Source organism: Plectropomus leopardus, chromosome 18, assembly GCF_026936395.1.
Source record: "Plectropomus leopardus strain MGB_pleo_1.0 chromosome 18, ASM2693639v1, whole genome shotgun sequence".
Lineage (NCBI taxonomy): Eukaryota > Metazoa > Chordata > Actinopteri > Perciformes > Serranidae > Plectropomus > Plectropomus leopardus.
The window spans coordinates 3550578-3574178 of record NC_142193.1 but is presented as its reverse complement, the minus strand read 5'-3'; the positions used below and the strand labels follow the sequence as shown (position 1 = coordinate 3574178).

General features: G+C 38.7%; 1 protein-coding gene across 1 annotated transcript; it reads left to right on the top strand.

Moving 5' to 3' along the window:
* Positions 1–778: 778 nt before the first annotated feature.
* LOC121956184 (sodium- and chloride-dependent GABA transporter 2-like) lies at positions 779–23316 on the top strand. Its single transcript, XM_088091335.1, has 14 exons — positions 779–1040; positions 6396–6530; positions 8103–8240; positions 9518–9629; positions 9765–9897; positions 10782–10916; positions 11036–11139; positions 11610–11734; positions 13589–13701; positions 18738–18875; positions 18985–19087; positions 20376–20476; positions 21352–21519; positions 22059–23316. Exons 1-14 carry the CDS (start codon positions 911–913, stop codon positions 22167–22169), a joined length of 1746 nt encoding a protein of 581 aa, XP_087947461.1. The 5' UTR covers positions 779–910; the 3' UTR covers positions 22170–23316.
* Positions 23317–23601: the final 285 nt, after the last annotated feature.

The window sequence follows — 23601 nt, the reverse complement described above, 5'->3', positions numbered from 1 at the left end:
CTTCAGCCTGTCACAATCCTCCACTCAGGCCTTTTCCAGAGCTCACTACAGCATCTGGTCTTTCTCGACTTTTGTAAATTTGAACCTCCTGATTCATATCCACACAACTGTTTACATTTCATTACATTCTCATCTACACATCCATTTTGGGAACCGCGGATGGCTTTTAAAAGCTGTTATCCTCACCGCAGTAAGTTTGAGATCCTCTGAGAAATCCTCTTTGTACTTCCTATTGTGACAGGAAGAGGGAGCTGCTGTCATACAGAGATGTGGCTCTGCGCTCTAACGTCTAAGGTTGATCTCACTTAAAAGAATCTTGGAAACCAATTGCCTTGAAAAATCTTAATTTATGTTTACTTTGTGAACATAAATTAATAATTTAGTCACAACTAAAAACTGCTAGTTGTTTTTTGAGCATGTATAAAGATAGATTTCTCTTCCAGATACCCTTCGATACCCTAGATCTTGCACCTACCAATGAACATCTCCTGCTCCTACAGCTATGGCCTTGGGCCATAGAGTCAATATTGTGTCTACAGATGAGCACAACATCAGACTGACAGAGGTGTTGACTGATCATACCGTACTGTTTTTGAAGACAAACTGAATAATAACAAGTATTATCTTGTTATTTCATCACTGCCAAGATCTGGTTTTGTAATCTACTTCACATCATTTACAAAAAAAAAGATATTTTAAGATTCTCTTTCCCTGTGTCCTTTATCCCTGTTGCACATTGCAGAAGTGGTTTATGACCTGACAGAGTCGCTGTACAACTTGCACCTCCTGCTCCTACAGCTATGGCACTGGGCCATAGAGTCAATATTGTGTCTACAGGTGAGCACAGCGTCAGACTGACAGAGGTGTTGACTGATAGTTGTGATCAGGGGACTGAAGAGGTAACACAGAGATGGAGACCAAAATGAAAAAAAGAGAACAGTGGACAAGAAAAAGGGAATTTATTCTGGCAGCAGCAGGCAATGTGGTGGGACTGGGCAATGTGTGGAGATTCCCCTACCTGTGCTACAAGAACGGAGGAGGTGAGGCAGACTGCAGTACTTGAGATGATTGCACCTTTCTTGAAGCTCTTTAACATCTCTTATTGATTTCTTCATTACACCTGCAGTATATCAAGCTGTTGTGTAGTTGGAGAAGAACTTTAAATCCTTCAGGCAAATAGAACATGTAATGTGTAAGAGGAATACAAAGTCAATAACAGACAATCCTCATTGATTATACATTAGCTGTGTCTAAAACCGTTCCCTTTCACGGAAATATTCTGGCGTAGAGTCTGAAAGTCTCGTTCGTTATTCCCTATATAGTTAACTATTTAATACACACCATATAGAGAATAGTGAGTGAATGAGTGAATGATTTTGAGCTCAGCTCCTGACTATAGAGTTGTACTAGTCTGAGCACACAAATAACCATTCCTTCTTTGCAGGCAAACATGGTTAAGGTTGCACTTGTGTGTATTGTACATTTTAATGTGAAATGAAAAGTAATCATTCAAATTAAATTTGCAAAAGTTTATAAAAGCTTACTCCCACTCTGTATACACTCAGTGTATTAGCCATATGAACAAGTGGAACCAGAACATTTGTTTCAGGTATCTGTGGTCAGCTGACTTATTAGTTACTTTTTTAATCAGCAAAAAACCATCAAAGTGTTTCTATCTGTTATTAAATAGGGCATGACGGGATTTGTAAGGACAGTGCCTTTTAAACAAGTGACTTACCATATTCAGTCACACCCTTTGCACTTTCAAGCTAAATGTGGAGACCTTTTGACTATTTTTCACATTTTATCATTGAAATCTACAGCCTGTAAGAATTTGCTGTTTTTTAGTTATGTTATGCTTTGGACTGAGGACCCAAAAGCAGACAGACGAAACTGATTTCAGAAAAAAGTTTTATTACAAAAGTGGAATGTACATAAAAAAAAAGGATGGACGGCCGTCTGAAGGTGAGGGATCATCTGAGTGTTGAGATGTTTTCAGCTGGAGGAGTGGACAGAGTGACAGGCTGGCATCCTGGCAAAGACAAAACACAAACAGGCAGGTGAGCAAAAATGGTTGCGGCATGTAACTGAGCTGCATTTACTGAGCTGCGTGTAAAAAACCATGTTGGGCAACTATCTGGCAGGGAATGGCTGTAGAGCAGGCTCTATTATGTAGGGGCAGGCTGGAGTCAGCCAGGACCGGTTGTGACAAGTTATGCTAATGTTTGTGCCATGTCCTGTTAAATTGCTCACTGCCTTCTCATGTTTTTTTTTTTTTTTTTGTGGCAAATCAAACCAATTTGCCAAAGTTTCAGACTATACAATGTACACTTGTGTGCAATGTATAATTGGGATTTTAATCATTCAAATTATATTTGCAAAACTTGATGAGACCAGTGGCTAAAATTGCTTCAAATAATGGTATCTGTGGGCAAGTGGAAGACATAGAAGTTACTTATTCTAATCCGCAAAAACCATGAAACCGTTGGATCTGTTCCGAGTTAGGGCAGAATGGGGGTGGTTGGGGAGTAAATTTTGAGTTAGAAAACAACTATGCCATTCATCATGTGGATATTCAGTCAAACCCTGTATACTTTCAACCTAAAAAAGAGAGAATTGCTAACCAACTTCAAATAATTACGTAAGTCGTTAACACATAAACAAATTAAATTTTCTCAAATTAAGTTATCAAGTTCGATTAGCACAACTGCTTGGAAATTCAGTTAACAAAACTTAATTATTTTATGTGTTACCAATCAAAGTTTTTTTTTAAAATTTTTTTATTATTTTTTTTTAAGCTGGTTACCAACTCTCTTTTTTCAGGGAAGAAAAAAACAACTTTAAGTATTACTGCAATAGCTAACACACAGATGTGTATTGTATGCATCAAACGCCAGGACAAATTCCTTGTAAGTGACTTGTTAAAAAAACTGATGCTGATTCTGTTACAACCACATGACAAATAATAAGCACTTAATGCTTTAGCTCACTGCTTACACATAATGGAATTGCCATTAGTATTTATGAAATTTGCATCGCAATTATGATAATATCTAAACCCATTAACATATATTTGTGCTCGTACTGACAGGTATATATTTCCTATAGTCGGTGAAAACAAATGTATTGCTGCTGACTTCACATTGATTGCTTGATAATATATTATTATGATTCCCGTCCTGCCTGCTATCATAATTTTTCTTTTTTTTTTTTTTTTTTTTTAGTTCCTACCTGTGTTTCTATCTGTTATTAAATAGGGCATGACGGGATTTGTAAGGACAGTGCCTTTTAAACAAGTGACTTACCATATTCAGTCACACCCTTTGCACTTTCAAGCTAAATGTGGAGACCTTTTGACTATTTTTCACATTTTATCATTGAAATCTACAGCCTGTAAGAATTTGCTGTTTTTTAGTTATGTTATGCTTTGGACTGAGGACCCAAAAGCAGACAGACGAAACTGATTTCAGAAAAAAGCTTTTTTACAAAAGTGGAATGTGCATAAAAAAAAAGGATGGACGGCTGTCTGAAGGTGAGGGATCATCTGAGTGTTGGGATGTTTTCGGCTGGAGGAGTGGACAGAGTGACAGGCTGGCATCCTGGCAAAGACAAAACACAAACAGGCAGGTGAGCAAAAACGGCTGAGGCATGTAACTGAGCTGCATTTTTCATGTAACAAACCATGTTGGGCAACTATCTGGCAGGGAATGGCTGTAGAGCAGGCTCTATTATGTAGGGGCAGGCTGGAGTCAGCCAGGGCCGGTTGTGACAAGTTATGCTAATGTTTGTGCCATGTCCTGTTAAATTGCTCACTGCCTTCTCATGTTTTTTTTTTTTTTTTTTTTGGCAAATCAAACCAATTTGCCAAAGTTTCAGACTATACAATGTACACTTGTGTGCAATGTATAATTGGGATTTTAATCATTCAAATTATATTTGCAAAACTTGATGAGACCAGTGGCTAAAATTGCTTCAAATAATGGTATCTGTGGGCAAGTGGAAGACATAGAAGTTACTTATTCTAATCCGCAAAAACCATGAAACCGTTGGATCTGTTCCGAGTTAGGGCAGAATGGGGGTGGTTGGGAGAGTAAATTTTGAGTTAGAAAACAACTATGCCATTCATCATGTGGATATTCAGTCAAACCCTGTATACTTTCAACCTAAAAAAGAGAGAATTGCTAACCAACTTCAAATAATTACGTAAGTCGTTAACACATAAACAAATTAAATTTTCTCAAATTAAGTTATCAAGTTCGATTAGCACAACTGCTTGGAAATTCAGTTAACAAAACTTAATTATTTTATGTGTTACCAATCAAAGTTTTTTTAAAAAAAATTTTTTATTATTTTTTTTTAAGCTGGTTACCAACTCTCTTTTTTCAGGGAAGAAAAAAACAACTTTAAGTATTACTGCAATAGCTAACACACAGATGTGTATTGTATGCATCAAACGCCAGGACAAATTCCTTGTAAGTGACTTGTTAAAAAAACTGATGCTGATTCTGTTACAACCACATGACAAATAATAAGCACTTAATGCTTTAGCTCACTGCTTACACATAATGGAATTGCCATTAGTATTTATGAAATTTGCATCGCAATTATGATAATATCTAAACCCATTAACATATATTTGTGCTCGTACTGACAGGTATATATTTCCTATAGTCTGTGAAAACAAATGTATTGCTGCTGACTTCACATTGATTGCTTGATAATATATTATTATGATTCCCGTCCTGCCTGCTATCATAATTTTTTTTTTTCTGTCCCTACCAGTCCCATGATGTGTAGTGAAATTGACTCCCATTCCAGGGGAATCCCACAGAAATCCAGTTATCCAAAGGATTCCTAAATAATTGTTAGCCTCTAGTAGACAGTTCCTGACTATCCCTCACATTTTATTCACAATTTTGAAATCCACAGCATCTAAGAAAATGGTTTGCATTTTTGTTTTGCATCAGTTGATGCTAATGTTAGGTGTGTGAAGTTTTGTTGGTAGCTAGCACAGGAGTTTAAAATGTGTCTCCACTTATTTTTAGTTCCTACCTGTTAATAAATTAACAAAAAAGACAAAGGATATTCTAAGAGTGAAGCCACTGCTGCATGTTTACCCAACTCATAGCCAGTGAGCTAGCTAGGTTTTCTTAGTGAAATGTGTAAACAAGTAACAAGGTGTTCAAATTTAGACAACAACATTTTCAATTTAAATAATATTTGTTTTAGCCAAGAACACGATGTTCAAACTGTCCCACAGAGGCTGAACTTTGGGAAAATGCACTCTATGTACATTTAACAAAACTGTTTTTACACTTGGGTTGGACTCAAAGAAGCTAGATAAATTGTTGGCAGACACCTATAGGCCCCCTCTGTTGAGGGATCAAATTATTTTCAGATAATTTTGCGTAATGGACAAGACTCTCTCATACCTAAATAAAAAAGGATCAATTTCCAAAGACTTCGAAAACAACATACATGACAGTCCCCAAAATGTGTAGATTACAGATCTAAAATTCACAGTTTTAAACACGCCCAACATTTAGAAATGGTCACAGTTATGATAAACTTTTTGGTTAGTTGTCGGCTGCAAAACTATATGATTAAGCTGCTATCAGCAGCAACATGCCAAACAACCAGATGGAATCTTCATAGTAGCTGCTGATTTTAATCAACTCATCCCTCAACTCCTAAGAAATGTCAGGATCAAGAACAAGTGTAAAGTTGAAAATCTATCTTCTACCTTCCTTCTTCTATCTTTAATAAGCGCTTTTGTTCACATTACTTCACTATCATAGTATGCTACACATTGTAGCATACTACGCTACACTGTCAATGTTGACTTCAAAGGCACAAACTTAAGTCTCCTGGCTGAGAGTCCTGTGTCTGTTTGACATTGTGAAGACTGGTATTGTTTCCTCTGGTCAGTCAGTGTTTGTCTAATATCTTCTCATCCCAAGTCACCCTTAATTGCCGCTTTGCAGAGGACTTATAAGTCTACATATTACCCTCTAGGTATCCTTCTGTGTCTACTATTAATGTTCTGGGGGACCGCTACCAAGGATATAAACAAAATTACATGGTGGGATTACACTGTAAAAGCACATGGTTATTTGTAGACAACAAAAACACATGGGAACCAATGTTGGGGTTGTCAACAAAAGCATATACTTAGGATTAGGCAACAAGGCCATGGATGCTTAGGTTTAGACAAAAAAGACACATGGTTAGTAGTAGCAAAAAAAAACATTCAAATTGGATCATAGTACCTGGACTCCTCAGGTCTTTAAAGTTCACGATACCGTACCATCACCTAAGTCACCAATTTAAGACTAGACATTTGTGTTACCTTGGGCCCTAGAAAAAGTCATACAATTGTTTTTCTTTGTGTTCAGGTGTCTTCCTGCTGCCTTACTGCTTCTTTGCCATGTTGTGTGGTGTGCCGCTCTTCCTGCTTGAGACTGTGATTGGTCAGTACACACAGGAGGGCGCCATCACCTGCTGGACCAAGCTCTGCCCACTGGCAAAGGGTAAATGTCATGACTACCTTTTGTGTGTGTGTGTGTGGGTGTGTGTGGGTGGGCGGGCAAGGACAGAGGAGTGTCGGGTACTATGATTCCCTCTGAGGCAAATATATGATAATGGGCTTTATAAATAAAATTGTCTTGACTATCTGTTTGTTGTTGAAGACATTATGCATTTCCATTGAAGACATGGTGTCTTTTAAAACTATGAAGATTAACAAAATAACTATTAACCGTAACCTTGCATCCTTCTCATTCTTGTGATATCTCAAGAACACCTTGAGAGAATTTCTCCAAATTTGGCAAAAACATATAATGTGCTTTTTTTGTGTAGATTTTTATCCTAGATCTTGTGTGTGATGTGTGCAGTTTTAATTTGCATTGTTTGTCTCATTTCTTCTGCTGTGTATCATCTCATATCATGTGCTCTTGTGTGTATTGTTTGTCTTAAGTATTTTCATTTTCTGTTTCTCTTTTTTGTACAACTTTGTATTTTTTTTGCTATTGTGCAGTGTCTTTGTAGATTGTAGATGCAAATTGGCTCTAAGCAATAATCCGGCATTGTGCATCAAATGGTAAAATTTCGATATATTAAAATTATTTTAAATTAATTTAAATTAACTAAATTTAAAAAAAACCCTGCAACTTAAAGGTTTGGTCGGAGCATACAATTGCAAGGCAGAAATTCTAGTTTTTGATTTACAACTTAAGACTTCAAATACTTTGTATAAGAATACACTGGAAAAAAACAACATAGAATAACAGCTGAATTTATCATTGGTTGTGATTTGATTTTGATTTATTTCTAACATGCAAATAAAAGGAAATAGAGAAACAATTATACAAAAGCAGACACACAAAATATACATATACGATACGACACACACGATGACTTACATTACATATTCAAAAACGAGTCAGAAGAAGTGAAAACTTTTTTAATCCTTCACTATCCAATACATATTTAATCCTGTCTTATTTTGCATAATCTTATGACAGTTTGCCTTTGTTACATGGTTCATGTAAAGTTAAATAAAACATGCTAAGACTTGTCGACACATTAATTCCAATAGGTTGTTCCACAATAGTATGATGTTGCCTGCAGGCAACTTTCAGACATAAAATCTTATAAAATGAGTTTTTTTTTTTCCATTTCAAATGGTATGCATTGTAACCTGTATAGGTTACTGAATATTATCTAGGTGTTATACAAAATAAATTTTGTTCAAAATTTAACTTACCATCATGGAACAGTGTTGCCTCAAAAAGTTTCCCAAAAAACATTTTCTTGAAATTTCTTTAGATTATGTTTATTTGGTTAATTTTATAACAAAAACAAAAAACATTTTTTTCCCAACTGGTGTCACAGTACCATAGAGGGTTAAAAAAATAATTAAATAACCAAATAATAAACAATAACCCCTGTAAACATCTGTCAAACGCCCTCTTCATCCCAGACTCAACTGTGGTTCTGTACAGTATTCACAGTACTCTAATGATGCTGTAGCAAGTGCCATATTTCCTAGTGCTATATCAATTTACACTTAAACTGAGGTATTTTGGGATCTCTCCCTCCAGGGACCGGCTATTCTATCATGGTGATCCAGCTTTATTCCAGATTCTACAGCATCATCCTTGCCTGGGCGCTCCTGTACCTCATCTACTGTTTCAGAGACCCTCTGCCCTGGGCCACCTGCAACAACCCCTGGAACACAGGTTAGTATGAGTGGGTAGATGTAAAGCTAGTTTTGAGGAACATGCCCACTTTTTTGCGATTTTTTTCTCTCCAGAGGACCTTTTCAAACATGAATTAATTGATCTAATGGCGGTTTAACATGTTGGTCTCATGTCTAAATAAAGCTGGGCATACACTGAAATTTTTGAAATCATTATAGATGTTAATATAGATGATTTATACATGACAGATGTATTATGGATGCTCTTGACTAGTTATAAACTAGAGGTTGACTGCTGGGGCTTATAATGCATTATAAATACCTTTTCTCATTTATACACACATCAACAATCAATTGTTGTAAGGACTCATAGTGTGCTATAACAGCCCATGCAGTATCATAAGTTATCGTTGTATGTTTAAAGTTAGGTACATAAGGCTGTTACAGTTTCTATCCCTGAAAGTTCCTCAGCCTTTGGTAAAATCTAATTCTGTGACTAAAAACTAACTAAACTAACTAAAGACTTCTGACATACTATCTTTAGATGTCAGTGATTGTCAGACTACAATCTTTTAAATGTATTTTTAAAGTATTCTAGTGTATGGTAGGTATAAATCACTTATGATGAAGCACGGATTTTTATAAATGCATGAAAATGATTACATTTTATCTCACACCAACAATGAAACATTATTATGAAGCATAAATTATGATAAATGCATCAATATGTCCTTCACTTGACACATACAATGATAACTTATAATACTGCAACTGTTATAGCACACTACGTTTTCTTATTACAGTTGATTGCTGATGTGTGTAAAGGTGAGTATAGGTATTTATAATGCAATATAAGCCCCATCAATTTATAACTAGTCAAGAGCATCCATAAGACACTTGACATTTATATCAACTAAAATGTAATGTTTTATGACTGTTGATATAGTGCATCAATGAGCATTATGTGTGTTTATGAGTGTAGTCATAAAGCGTCATGATTTTTTTGTAATTGCATTACAGATGTGGTCTCCATAGAAAAAGTCTTACCTAATTTTTTTTTTTTTTTTTTTTTTGGCCACATGGCATCATGTGACAAATGTGATTTGAAAACTGGCTTCAAAGATCAGCACAATTCTTGGGGGCCTGGGACTGACTGACAGTGTTGCTGCTGTAATTTGACTGATGCAATATGTGTTATGGCCGGTACTAATAAAAGATTGTTAGAGGCTACAGTGTACAGGGTGTAAACCAGCTTCTGGGTTGACATTGTTTGCCATTGCATAATTCCATCAGTCCTCTTTGGCTTTTTATAAACAGACAGATGTGTGGACCTCACCTCCCCAAACTGGACTGCAGTACACAGTGGTAACCTTACAGCAAACTGGACATCTGGAAATCTCACCAAGTCTTCAGTCTCTGAGTTCTGGGAGTGAGTCAGTGTTATCACATCAGCTCATAATAAATAACCGAGAGTGGCAGCACTGAGAGTTGTTATTTGTTTTGTTTTGTTTTTGACAATTAAGCCAATTCTTCATGTCACTGTCTGTCTGTTGTCCCCATACAGGAAAGGAGTGTTGTCCATGTCTGGGGGAATAGAGGAGGTTGGTGCAGTACAGTGGAAGCTACTGCTGTGTCTCCTGGCCTGCTGGGTGGCCTGCTACTTCTGTGTCTGGAAAGGGGTCCGTTCCACAGGAAAGGTGTGTAAACACCAATGTGGGGAATCAAGGGAAAAAGTGGTACCCTATAAAATAAGTTTCTATATCGCTAATTGTCTTTGACACATTTGTTATGTTTGTATGTCATAGAAAACATCTCTGACACTGGGGATAGGTTATGACCAGTTGCAGTTTACCGAATGGCCACTTGAGGCTGGCTCCATACAAGAGTAAATCCCCAAAGTCCTTCATGTTAAAATGACCAACTCTACAGCATGTTCACAGGCTGGTATAACAATATGGTTTTGGTCTTTAAAGCTAATTGTAACATCCATGAAAATTGTACAGGGGATGATGTTTTCTTTTTCATAACTTGCCTGTTTATAGTTTATTTAGGCACAGAATTACACAGGGCTGGGCTGGTCAAATGACGTGTGAGTCAGATCCAGCCCTCAATCCTCCACTGCTCCAACCTCTTGTCCAAACTTCTGGCTCCAAAAAATTAAGATCGCAATGACCAAAATGTTGCACTCAAGGCTTCAAAATGAGAGTCCACAAACCAATGCATGACGTCACAGTAGCTATGTCCATTATTTATACAGAGTATGGCCAATACTACAGAAACCAGGTAGGGGCAGGTAGGGTCATTCAGTTTGTCCAGAGTTGCCCCCGAGTTTGGGTTGGCTGACGTTGAACTGGGCCGGAGAAAGTATGCATTTACTCATGGAGGAGAGGCTCGTTCTTGTGAAAGCATGATAATTCCAACCTCCTCAGCTGAACAAAAATATTAGCTAGCTCAGACAAGCTAGTAGTAGCTGTAGGCTTCCTTCTGTGTGGTGATACGATATAGTTTGATGGAAGGAAATTAGTTCCTAGGTGCAACTGCTCAGCCAGCATTATGTTCAATAACAACTGACATTTTTCAGGTGGTGTATTTCACGGCTGTGTTCCCTTATGTGATGCTGGCCATCCTGCTGGTGCGGGGGTTTACGCTGCCAGGAGCCTGGCAGGGTGTGGTCTATTACCTGTATCCAGATCCGTCTCGCCTGGCAGACTTTCAGGTGAGACAATGTGGACAAATAATGCAGCTTTACGGTGGGTAGTTCTTTTTAGAGGTAGTGGGAGGTTAAGATTTACAAATGCTTTTGTGTTTGTTTGTTTTTTCATCCTTGTTCCTCAGGTGTGGATGGAGGCTTGTGCTCAGGTTCTCTTCTCCTATGGTGTTGCATCAGGAACCTTAATCACACTGGGCAGCTACAACAAAGTAAACAACAACTGTTACAAGTGAGCTGTTTGATCAACAGTTTCATCAATATGTTGTCAAAGTTGTACTATTGAATATTTGTTGTTGTTGTTGTTTTTGTCACTTCATGGTGCCCAACCCATTCCTGAAACCACATCTGCATCCTTGAACTCAACATTTTTGGACATGGCTGCATCAGTATTTTTTGTTGGTTTGTTTGATTTGTTTTGTCATATTTTTTCAACTCTATTGCATCATTTGTCATTACTTTGTTTGTCATTACAAACCTGAAACAAAGTACTAAGTTCACACAATCAGAACTAGCTCGTATGACATGCTGTCTGACAAACTCAAATGTGTTTTGTAGTCATTTGGAACAGCCTCTGTCTGAGTGTGCTGTCAGTGTATTCTCCCAGTCAGTTGTCTTTTGTATGCTAAGCTCTCTCTCTCTCTCTCTCTGTGTGTGTGTGTGTGTCTGTGTGTGTGTGTGTGTGTGTGTGTGTGTGTGCAGGGACAGTTTGTGGTTGTGTTTGCTCAATAGTGGCACCAGCTTTGTTTCTGGCTTCGCAGTCTTCTCAGCTCTGGGCTTCATGGCCCACCAACAGGGAATTCCCATCAACATGGTGGTTGATTCAGGTATGATTTGAAGGCCAAAGCCTCTGTCTCTGTAGAATCAGAGACAGAATCAAATGTACTCTCATACCATTCAATCTAATGCACCCTAATACTACTGAAAAAAGTACCTTCATACTATTGATTCAAATGTACCCTCCTACTGTTGAATCAAATGTATCTTGAAAATACTAAATCAGACTTACCCTCATACTATTAAATGAAAAGTGCCCTAACACCATTGAATTGTATATACAGTGCTGTGAAAAAGTATTTGCCCCCTTCCTTATTTCTTACTTATTTGCATGTGTGTCACACTCAACTGTTTCAGATCATCAAACGAATTTAAATATTAAACAAAGATAACCCAGGTAAACATAAAATGCGGTTTTTCTGTGATGATATTATTTGTTAAGAGAAAAATACTATCCAAACCTACATGATTCTGTGTGAAAACGTAATTGCCCCCTTGTTAAATGATAAGGTAATTGTGATTAATCATATTATTGTGGAAAGCTGAGATTAATTTCATAGCCACACCCAGGCCTGATTGCTGCCAGACCTTTCAAATCAAGAGATCACTTAAATAGAACCTGTCTGACAGGGTGAAGTAGGCCATATTGAACCCAAGACATCATGCCGCGATCCAAAGAAAATCAGGAGCAGATCAGAAGAAAAGAAATTGACATGTCTCAGCCTGAAAAAGGTTACAAAGCCATTTCTAAATCTTTGGGACTCCAGCGAACCACGGTGAGAGCCATTTTCCACTAATGGAGAAAGCATGGTACAGTGATGAACTTTCCCAGGAGTGGCCGGCCTACAAAAATTACCCCAAGAGCACAGCGACGACTGATCCAAGAGGTCACAAAGGAACCCAGAACAACATCTAAACAACTGCAGGCCTTACTTGCCTCAGTAAAGGTCAGTGTTCATGACTCAACCATCAGAAAGAGAGAAGGCAAAAATGGCCTGCATGGCAGAGTTCCAAGGAGAAAGCCACAGCTGACAAAAAAGAACATAAAGGCTCATCTCGCTTTTGCCAAAAAACATCTTGATGATCCCCAAAGCTTTTGGGAAAATATTCTGTGGACTGATGAAACAAAAGTTGAACTTTTTGGAAGGAATGCATCCCGTTGCATCTGGCGTAAAATGAAGCATTTGATAAAAAGAACATCATGCCAACTGTGAAACATGGTGGTGGTAGTGTCATGGTTTGGGGCTGATTTGCTGCTTCAGGACCTGGACGACTTGCTGTGATTGAAGGAACCATGAACTCTGCTCTCTACCAACAAATCCTGAAGGAGAATGTTCGGCCATCAGTTCATGACCTCAAGCTGAAGCACACTTGGGTTCTGCAGCAGTAAAATGATCCAAAGCACACCAGCAAGTCCACTTCTGAATGACTTAAAAAAAACCAAAGTGAGGGTTTTGGAGTGGCCTAGTCAAAGTCTAGACCTGAACCCAATGAGATGCTTTGGCTTGACCTTAAAAAGGCAGTTCATGCTCGGAGACCCTCCAATTTGGCTGATTTAAAACAATTGTGCAAAGAAGAGTGGGCCAAAATTCCTCCACAGTGATGTCAAAGACTCATTGCCAATTATCGTAAATGCTTGAGTGCAATTGTTGCTGCTGCTAAGGGTGGTTCAACCAGTTATTAGGTGTAGGGGGCAATTACTTTTTCACATGGGTCATGTAGGTTCAGATGGCTTTTTTTCCCTTAATAAATAAAATCGGCACTTAAAACTGCATTTTGTGTTTACTTGTGAGTTATCTTATAAACTTATATTTAAGTTTGCTTGATCTGAAATGGCTAAGGCAAGGCAAGGCAAGGCAAGGGGAGAAGACAATAGTTTAAACACCTGTCTTCTATCCTCTCAGGCCCTGGGCTGGCATTCATTGCGTTTCCTCAGGCTGTATCTATGATGCCCCTGCCTCAGCTGTGGGCTGCCTGCTTCTTCCTTATGCTCATCCTGCTGGGACTGGACACACTGGTAAGACCACCAGGACGAACAATATACTGTTGGTGTCCTACACAAAGGACAAAGCAATTCTGTATGCTCTATCACTGACACCAAATCATTCTGTTTGTTTGCTAGAGGCATGGCTCTGTGGTTGGCCATGTCATTGTGATGGTTAGTTAACCATCCAATTCACATTGAAGCATTGCAATAACTTTTTGGATGGATAGCCACGAAAAGTTGCCATAAAGGATAAACCTGACATTTCCTCTGGTGCCACTATAAGGTTGACATTTTTGCCATGTATCGTGAAATGTCATAGTTATATAAAGGATTATCATAAAATATTAGAAATATGATGTCTAGCATTTTAATAACTTTGGTGATCCTCTGACTTATTTTGAAAAAGTAGGCCTTGTCAAATCACAATTAAAGCTGTTAACCGCTGGCTGAGCTAACAGCTGCCTGGTAAATAGCTGACTGAGCTAAAAACAGCTAGCTAGCCTTACCAGGCTACATGGGGCCGAAGGGAACGCAAACGGCTGAGAAAGTCGAGGACATTAAGTCAAGTCAAGTCAAGTCAGTTTTATTTATATAGCCCATTATCACAAAACATGGTTTGCCTCAGAGGGCTTTACAGTGTACGACATCCCTCTGCCCTTAGACCCTCACATCACCCAAGGAAAAACTACCCAAAAAGAACCCCTGTAACGGGGAAAAAAAAAGGAAGAAACCTCAGGAAGAGCGGTAGAGGATAGTGAGGGATCCCTCTTCCAGGACGGACAGACGAGCAATAGATGTCGTAAATAGCAAATGAAATACAATCATGGCAAAAAAGGAAAGAGAGAGAGAGAGAGGGGAGAGGGGGGGGCACAGTAATAATAGAAACAGATGCATGTCATATTAGGTGTAGAATTAGTAATTGCTCTCTATGATGATGTTGATTGAGATGATAACAGTCTCATGCATATGTTGAAAGGGGGGTGTCCAAAGGCAAGATCACAGCATCGGCGCAACCAGGACCAGACCACGATCAGGGCGAGCGGGGGGCACAGAATCAGTACAGCCACAGCACGAGCACAACCAAAGGTAGGGTCGCGGCATCAGCACAGCTATCACCACGGTCAGGCACAGTCAAGGTTACGGCCAGGATCCAGGGAAACTAGGAAACAAGGGAGCAGGAATGCTCCTGAGAGGCAACAGGATTAGCGTAGTGCAGTTCAACAGACCCAGGCTCTGTAATCGCGAGCCCCAGGCAGTGAGAGTACCACATGGCTATCACAGAGCTAAGCTAAGCTTGCACATGGCAATGCAGTTTACAGACACGCATGATTTCTGATGGCGGCATTGAGAGAAGGAAAGGAGCTCAGCGTATCAGAGGAAGTCCCCCGGCAGGTTAAACCTATGTCAGCCTAACTATGGGCTGGTCCAGGCAGCCTGAGCCAGCCCTAATTATAAGCTTTATCAAAGAGGAAGGTCTTAAGTCTACCCTTAAAAGTTGAAACGGTGTCTGCCTCCCTGACCGAAAATGGAAGATGGTTCCATAGGAGAGGAGCATGGTAACTGAAGGCTCTGGTTCCTAACCTACTTTTGGAAATTTTGGGAACCACAAGTAACCCTGCGTTTTCAGAGCGCAGTGATCTTGAGGGTTGGTAAGGAACTATGAGCTGTGACAGATAGGATGGAGCCTAACCATTTAGAGCTTTGTAAGTAAGGAGGAGGATTTTAAATTCAATCCTGGATTTCACAGGGAGCCAGTGCAGAGAAGCTAAAACAGGAGAAATATGGTCCCTTTTCTTGCTTCCCGTTAAAACACGAGCAGTTGCTTGAATTCCTGACAGAGGAGATTTCTGCGGTTAGGCAGCAGCAATAGAGTATTCCGGACCTGGTCGAGGAGGTGAAGACGCTCCGCATCCAGAACGCGGAAAAGGATAAGCGGCTAGCATACCTGGAGAGCAGGGTCGCTGACCTGGAGCAGTACACTAGTATGGACGATGTCATCATCACTGGGCTCCACTTAAACCCCAGTCATATGCTTGGGCAATGGCAGCTTACAACGGGGGAGAGCCCAGGGAACCTGGACGTTAGCTCGACAGAGGGATAGAGCTGGACTGTAACATCTTAGAGGCATACCATCCTCTTCCGAGGAGGAATGCCAGCGAATAAACCTGTCATCTTAAGGTTTGTCAACAGAAAACACAAGACCACACTGCTTAAACAAGGAAGGAAGCTAAAAGGATCAAACGTCTTCATGAATGAGCATTTATCAAGCATAACGCCGACATAGCCAGAAAAGCACGCCTCTTGAATAAACAGAGAAAAATCCAAAATACATCAAATTGCAAGGTTTTCATTAAGCTAAATGGATCACATGAGGAGGCCAAGGTATTGTTCATCAGAAAAATGGAGGATTTGGAGGCTTATTAATGACATCATTAACTGAACTGTAAATGAGGTAACAAGCAACCTTACACACAACCATGAAACACACTGAAGGTAATCATCCACAAACACCTGGAAACTATAACTGCATACTAACTCAGAGCATCAGGGAATATGACCAACTGGATCCCAAAACTTTTGAATACACTGGTCACAACACACAAGATTTGGAATGTGAAATAGACCTGGACAATATTTTTTTTCTCCTTTACCAACAATAACTGTAACTTTTATACAGATGAACAGTACAACAAGAGTATTAAGGCATACAGCAAACTTTCCCTCATCCATTTCAATAGCAGAAGCTATTGGTAGGGATTTATGGAGAAAAGGTGGGATTAAATAAGTGCATATTTCTTCCCGCTCTTTTTCGGATATGTAAACCAAATTATGTACATAGTGTTTGAGAATCTTTTGTGACCTTTTTGTATAATTTTTTATATTTGTTGTATTTTCATTCATTTATTTCATTCATGTTTGTCATTTCTCTTTACATGTTTGAAATAGAAATAAACTAACTAACTAAGTAACTACGCAAACACTGAGGTTGTTTCTTTTTTGATGGGTACGGATTGTTGGCCAAAAGATTAACCAGAGGTATGACAAAACATAGCTGCAAAATAAGAAGAAATGGTTTCTTTGGATTATTGCACCTGGGAACAAATTGGTAATATATTAGCCAGTCAAAACATAGCTGAAAGGAGGTGATTTCAGCTGAAAAGGGATTTTAAAACCTCCCATTTGCCACTGGAGACCTCATCACTCTAAACCAAGGACTCTTTGATAATGCACAAAAAAAAAAAAAAAATTGAGGAAAAGAAGGGAAAGACCTGGGATAGGAACTTTTCTTGCTATGGAGAGGAAAGGACGGTAATCATGTAATTCCATTAATGAAAGGGTACCAACACATGAAATGATTATTATTCAGCCTCAAGGGACACAAAACATGTAGTGACTATGAGCTATAGGGCCACACAAGAAGCATCAAGAGTATACACTGTGAATCAGCCCGTTCACATTCCAAACTTGTAAAATACTGCTGCTTTGACAGCTTTGCAAAAGATTACAGCACCAAAAGCCCCCTTTCGTGTGAAACGCTGCTGGACAGTGTTGGATTGAATACAGCCGGAGAGAGGCAGTCGTGCAGTTATTATACACCAGTGAACGGCTGGACTGCATCCTGACACATCCGCATGAAACCTGGCAAAACAGCGTCAGGTGAAACGCTGCAGGTAGCAGCAAAATATAAGGAGCACAAGGGCATCTTTAAGGCGGGTAGAAGGGGTGTCAGATGGGTCCAACTAAACTGAGACTTTCTCGCAGCATTCTGGTTCTGGCTTACTGTCTGAATGTACTGGGGTTTTTTTCCATACCCTACCATGTGCTCCCTTTCCCTAATCCTAGCCATCCGTGCAAACATGAGCATTCGCTGACATTCTGACATTGTTTGCCATGTGCTTGTGTTGTCTAAACATAACCAAGTGCCACATCATCCCACCATGTGCATTTGTTCACACAACAGAATTACACTTTTTTATGTATTAAAGTCTCCTCAAGGTATTAACTTTTGAAAAGGAAAATATAAATAAAAATAAAATATGAAAAAGGAATTTAGGATTCTCACAGTATGGGGAAAGAAGCTGCTCTGTAGTCTGGTGATACGGCAGCAAATACTTCTGTATCTTTTTCCAGATAGCAGCAGGGTGAACAGACTGCTGATATATAGATCATTTCAATCTCAGTGCTTTAGGTAGATGTGTAAACAAGGAGTCCTGCAGGATATGTACCTTGTTACAGGGCTGGTATGAAAGACAGGTGAAGGAAAGTCTATTGAATTTTCTATGGAAAGTGTAAAATAGGAGTTCCAACATTCACAGCCTTGATCTTAAAATGAAAAAGCCCCTTGTGTTGGTGTAATAGGTGTCTCGTAACTAAGCAAAATAAGCACCAGGTCTCAACACTTGATGTTGAGTCCATTTTGATATCCCCGGCGCAATTTTTTTTTTTAGAATTTAGATTAATTTATTTGTAAAATTGAGTTGCCCCTCATGTGACTAGGCAGGCGCGTCAAATTCGCCTCCAAATTAAACGCAATTTCATGCCGTTTATTCGCGTCACCCCTGCTGTGCAAATGTCCCTGGACATCTCATAGTGACGCACAGGGCACCCTTTAGCGTTTCTGTGTCACACTGCTCAAACACATTGTAACAGGTGGTTAATGCGAAAGGGTCATAGTAAGGTTTAAATGACAAAACTACTTGGTTAGGTTTAGAGGTTATACAGTATGTATGTTTTAGGATAAAATGAGTATGTTTGTAACAATGATGTAACGTAAATGCCTTGTGAGTGACATCAGTTCATGACGACTGTAGGTAAATTGTGTCATGTTAAAACACTGACTTTTGGTTAGACTTTTGGCACAGACATGTACTGAAGTTGCTGAAAAGTCTTGTTTAACCTGTTTAACCTAATCTGTGGGTTTACAGTGGAGTTAACTGAAAGGCCAGTTTCATAAAAATGCTAAAGGCAAAGCGTTGATAGTTGATGCCCTGGGAGTGAGAACTGGCTAGTTTAAATCTGGTTTGAATTTGCTAAGTTATTCTATTTTTTGTCTCTGTGTGTATTAGTTTGCAGGTTTGGAAACAATTACATCGACAGTGATTGACATGTTCCCGGGACAGCTGCGCAGACCCTGGCGCCGAGAAATCTTCCTCATCATCTTCTGCTCTATCAGCTTCATCATCCAGATCTCTGTCACGACTCAGGTATTGCACAAGCCTTAGGAACCTTACAGAACAACAGCTAACAATAAACTTATTCTCATGTTGGAAGTGTATTTTAAGTGGCTTTACATGTGTGTACCTTGTTCTTCAGGGCGGAGTGTACCTATTCCAGCTGATTGATTACTATGCTGCTAATGGAGCATGTATATTATTTATTTCTATGGTCCAGTGTGTGGCTTCTGGCTGGGCCTTTGGTAAGTGGTATTAATATCATGTTTTAGTTATTATGTAGTTTCCCAGATGTAATGGTACTGTCTAGCTACAGTATCTTTTCAAGAGATATTCACTTATGTTTTCGAGTTGTCCATCCTTATGCATACGTCCTATACTCAAGAATGGGATATGTCAAGAACACCCTGAGGGAAATTCTTTAAATTTGGCATAAAAATCCAGTTTTACTCAACAATGAACATATTAGGTTTTGGTGTTCATAGGTCAAAGGCCAAGGTTAATGTGTACTCTATGTCCCATGAAGACATTATGCATTTTCATGGAAGACATGATGTCTTTTAAAACTATTACAATAACACTTGTTCACACTAATGTTAAATTTAGGAAATTGAACCAGCTTCATGGCCATAATATCTGGTATTTGGTGGTCAAAGGCCAAGGTCATTGTAACCCTGTCTATCTCATTCTCATGAACACAATATCTCAAAAATAACTTCAGGGGATTTATTTAAATTTGGCACAAATGTCCATATGGACTCAACAATGAACTGTTTAGATTTTGGTTCCCAAAAGTCAAGGTCACCATGACCTTGCATTGGTCTCATTCTCATGGAAACAATATCTGGAGAAAGCCTGTAGGGATTTTTCTTAAATCTGATACACTTCCACTAGGACTCAAGAATGAACTGTTTGAAATTTGGTGGCCTAGGGTGACCTCATAAAACATGCTTGTTTTTAAGGCCATAACTCAAGAACCACTTCCATACACTAATCATGAAAAGAAAATCAAATAATTGACTTGTAAGAGGTAATGATGAAGTGAATACATCTTATATCCAAATGGTCAAAGGTCAGCTTCACTGTGACATCATAATGCACTGCAAAAACACTTTTCTGACCATTAGCCAGCATCATAACTCAGGAGCAGATGGGGAGACATTTGATCAGAACTGGTGACACTTATCTTGGGTGTCCTTCTTGAAACTGTGCTAATTGGAGAGCTCTTATGTGCTACAGGGTTGAGGATGTGTGTGAAGCAACAGTGTTTTTACAGACATAGATGTAATCTGAGACTGGAAAGCTATAATTCTAGTATATTTTATTTATTGTAATTTATTGATGTAAGTGTTAGCATTTTTAATAGTCTGATAACACTGAAATGCCTTTTGTTGGTTTTGGGGCTCCATACAAACACAAACATATTTCATTAAGTAGTTACAACCCAATAACAACTGTTACATACATCATGCTTCAATAAGCGGGGGTCCTGTGCTTTTAAATTGTTAATAACAATCTGTGACAATCATGCAGGGGCTCAACAGATGTGCAATGCAGTTGAAGATATGACTGGACAGAAGCCGTGTTTTTTTTTCAAACTCTGCTGGCGTTACTTCACCCCTCTGATCTGCGTGGTGAGTTACACACTGTTAACTGCAGTAGGAGTCTGAAGCAAAAGAGAAATGAGGTGACATGACACCAGCTTTGGTATAGTTTAGGGTTGGACAATCAGCAACAATAAGAGGATGTTCACAGAGAGTTAGCAACATGTGCCTGAGCAATACATGCAAGGTGTTGCACTATTACAGGTCTTCAAACAATGTGGTTACATGGTGCTTATTTAGTACAGTAGACTCAGATGAGTTACTATTTTATTTTAGGTTTCATTTATATTTGCGGGCCATGTGAGTGGCTTGGTTTAAAATCCAATACGACCTTGTAGTGAATATTAACTTATTATTTATATTTTTGCATATATTTGGGAAGTTATTTTTGCTTATACACGTAAAACCTACATAAGCTTTGAATTTAATTATTTTAAATTAAAAAAATACATATATGTAAAAAAAAAAAAAAAATCAATCAGTCAAAATCAATCAATCAATCAATCAGTCAATAAACATACTTTCACCCCTTGTACCCTGAGAAAATAGGCTTAACATGTAAGGCAATGGGTAGTTTCACAAGACATTACCCAAACAAACAAATAAACAGAAAAAAACAACAATTAAATGGTTTGAAAAAAAAAAACAATGTAAAAAAAATGTAAATGTATTTGATATATATGTGTGTGTGTGTGTGTGTGTGTGTGTGTGTGTGTGTGTGTGTTTTCAAATTGCTCCCCTGAGGGACTCCTCTGACTGCAGCTGAGTTATTGTGATTGCACAAGCAAAACTTGTATCTTATAAACAGAACAATGTCAATAATCTTCCATTAAGCTGGAGAACATCACAGTGTGAACATGTTTGTCCAGAGAAGTATTAGTTTGTTCCTCTGCTTATCTTAAAAGGTTTGCTTCATCTGCTCCTTCCTGGAATACCAGCCCCTAACCAGTGGGAGCTATGTGTACCCAGACTGGGCCTACTGTCTGGGCTGGGCCATGGCCCTCTCCTCTGTGGTTGCAGTACCCATATGGGCTGTCAGCAAGATCTGCTTCACAGAGGGCACCCTCAGACAGGTGAGAGCACCGATGTGTTAAAGTCTTTGAAACCTGGACTGACATCACTTTTCTTTGACCATTTATGAATTGGTTTGCTTTAAAAAAAAAAAAAGAAAAGAAAAAAAAGGGTAAAATAAGCTACTCGGCAAGAAATGTTCTGCAAACTACAAGAAATAAGTAGATTTGGAAAAATATTTTTAAAAAATGTGAAGTTGTTCAAACTATATTTATAAATATGACTATTTTATGATATATATTTTTCAGATTTATTGTTATTTTTGCTGTTATTATTATTGTTAATATTGTTATGTTTTTTCTGGTAATGTCTTTGTTTATTTGCAATTTTTTTTTTTTATTGTTTTTTGCTATTGAATACCTAACTTTTAAGTAATTTCTTGTCCTTTTCTTGTCTTGTCCTTCGTCATTTCTTCTGAAGTTGCTCATTGCCTTCTTTCCTTTTTTTTGAAGGAAATCTAATCAATTTGCTCAGGTCTTAAAGGGTTGATTTTTTAAAAAATTATAACTCTGTGTGATTGTCCTTTTTTTTTTATCCTCAGCGTCTGGTGGTCCTGTGGCATCCTATAAGTGACCCTGTCGGTCCAAAGACAAACAAACCACATCTCCTAACTGAAGCAGAGATGGAACCGATGTCAGACCTGTCAGTATGAAATGTACTTGTATATGGATTTCTGTATTCAAGAAGAGCATGTTACTTTAAGGTGCCATGGATACCATTAGCCACTAGATGTCACACTCCTCCTCCAACCCCCTATTGCAATAATGTCATCACACTGCTGTTGCATGAAGCACAAGTGGTTGCCAGTGTATCACACAACCTGGATTTATTTTGGTCGTTCGGACAGACAGACTAAGCCATGTCAAGTGCTGAATCTTTTCAGTTCGCTGTAACGTATGCTAGCTAGCTTTAGGTTATAACATGCCATGACAAAGAAGAAGATCCACCCTTATTGGTTTTATGTCTCATTATACTTGGTTGGGGGAAAGGGTACTGATTTAGACTGTAGGCAAGGAAAGATAACTTTTATATCAGCAGGCTACAATCCTTTTCTGTCTTTAGCCTTGATTTCTGGTACTGGCTCATAGTTAAATTATTGTTACATGACTTGCTCTGCTCTCGCTATCTGTTTATCATGAGTCGCCCCCAGTCCTGCCACCTCCTCTGCTAGAAGACTACTGCTGCACGAGTGTGATCCACCTAATGGTTATTTCTTTCGGACCATTTAATGGCCCAGTGTCAGAGGTTAGCCACTGCTGCTGTGTTAGCTCCTGCTAACAAGGCAGACATTAACTTTTTCTTGGCAAAACTCATAGTTTGTAACCTTGAGGCTTATATTCCCTCACTTGTCCCCAGAATTTAGGATCTATGCTTCATGATGACCCTCACCTGGAAGCCCCTTACAACCCTTTGTTCAGTTTTTGTTTTAGATGTTTTTTTTTTTTTTCTAATAGATCTGGGAAATTCGGATTAATGATAACTAATGCCTGATCCCCCTCAAAGCTCTTACTATTTTATCAAATTGTATGGTGCTACTGTACAATAACGTGCTTCTTTACTGTATATTTTGTTTGTATATTCACTGTGTTCCACCCTTTTTGTATTTTCCAAAAGTATGGCTTCTATTTGTATGCCTCACAGTAGGACATATAAACTACAACTCCCAAAAGGTGTAGCTTTTACTACCAGGTGTTCAGGGGTGTGTTGCATACCAATTATTAGAATGGAATTAGTTGTTTTTTGCTGCTGAATTCGATATGCTCTGATGAAGGTCTGATAACTCAAAAGCTCAATATAAATAAAACACTACAAAGATTAAAGTGTGCAGATCTTTTCCATCAGTTTGGACTCACTGATACTCACAGCAGACATAGCAAAGAGGGGCCAAGTGGAGCCATGGTCATCAAGTATTTCCTTCTTTATGAAAAAAATTGGTAGTTTTTTAAACTTGCAATGTTTATATTTATGTTTGTGTGATATCAGTGGTCCCTATTGGCATGCTGCTCAACACATTTCACACACATTACTGAACTAGTGTGAAATCATCTGCAGGTCAGCGTATCACAACACTTCTGTGCACTTGC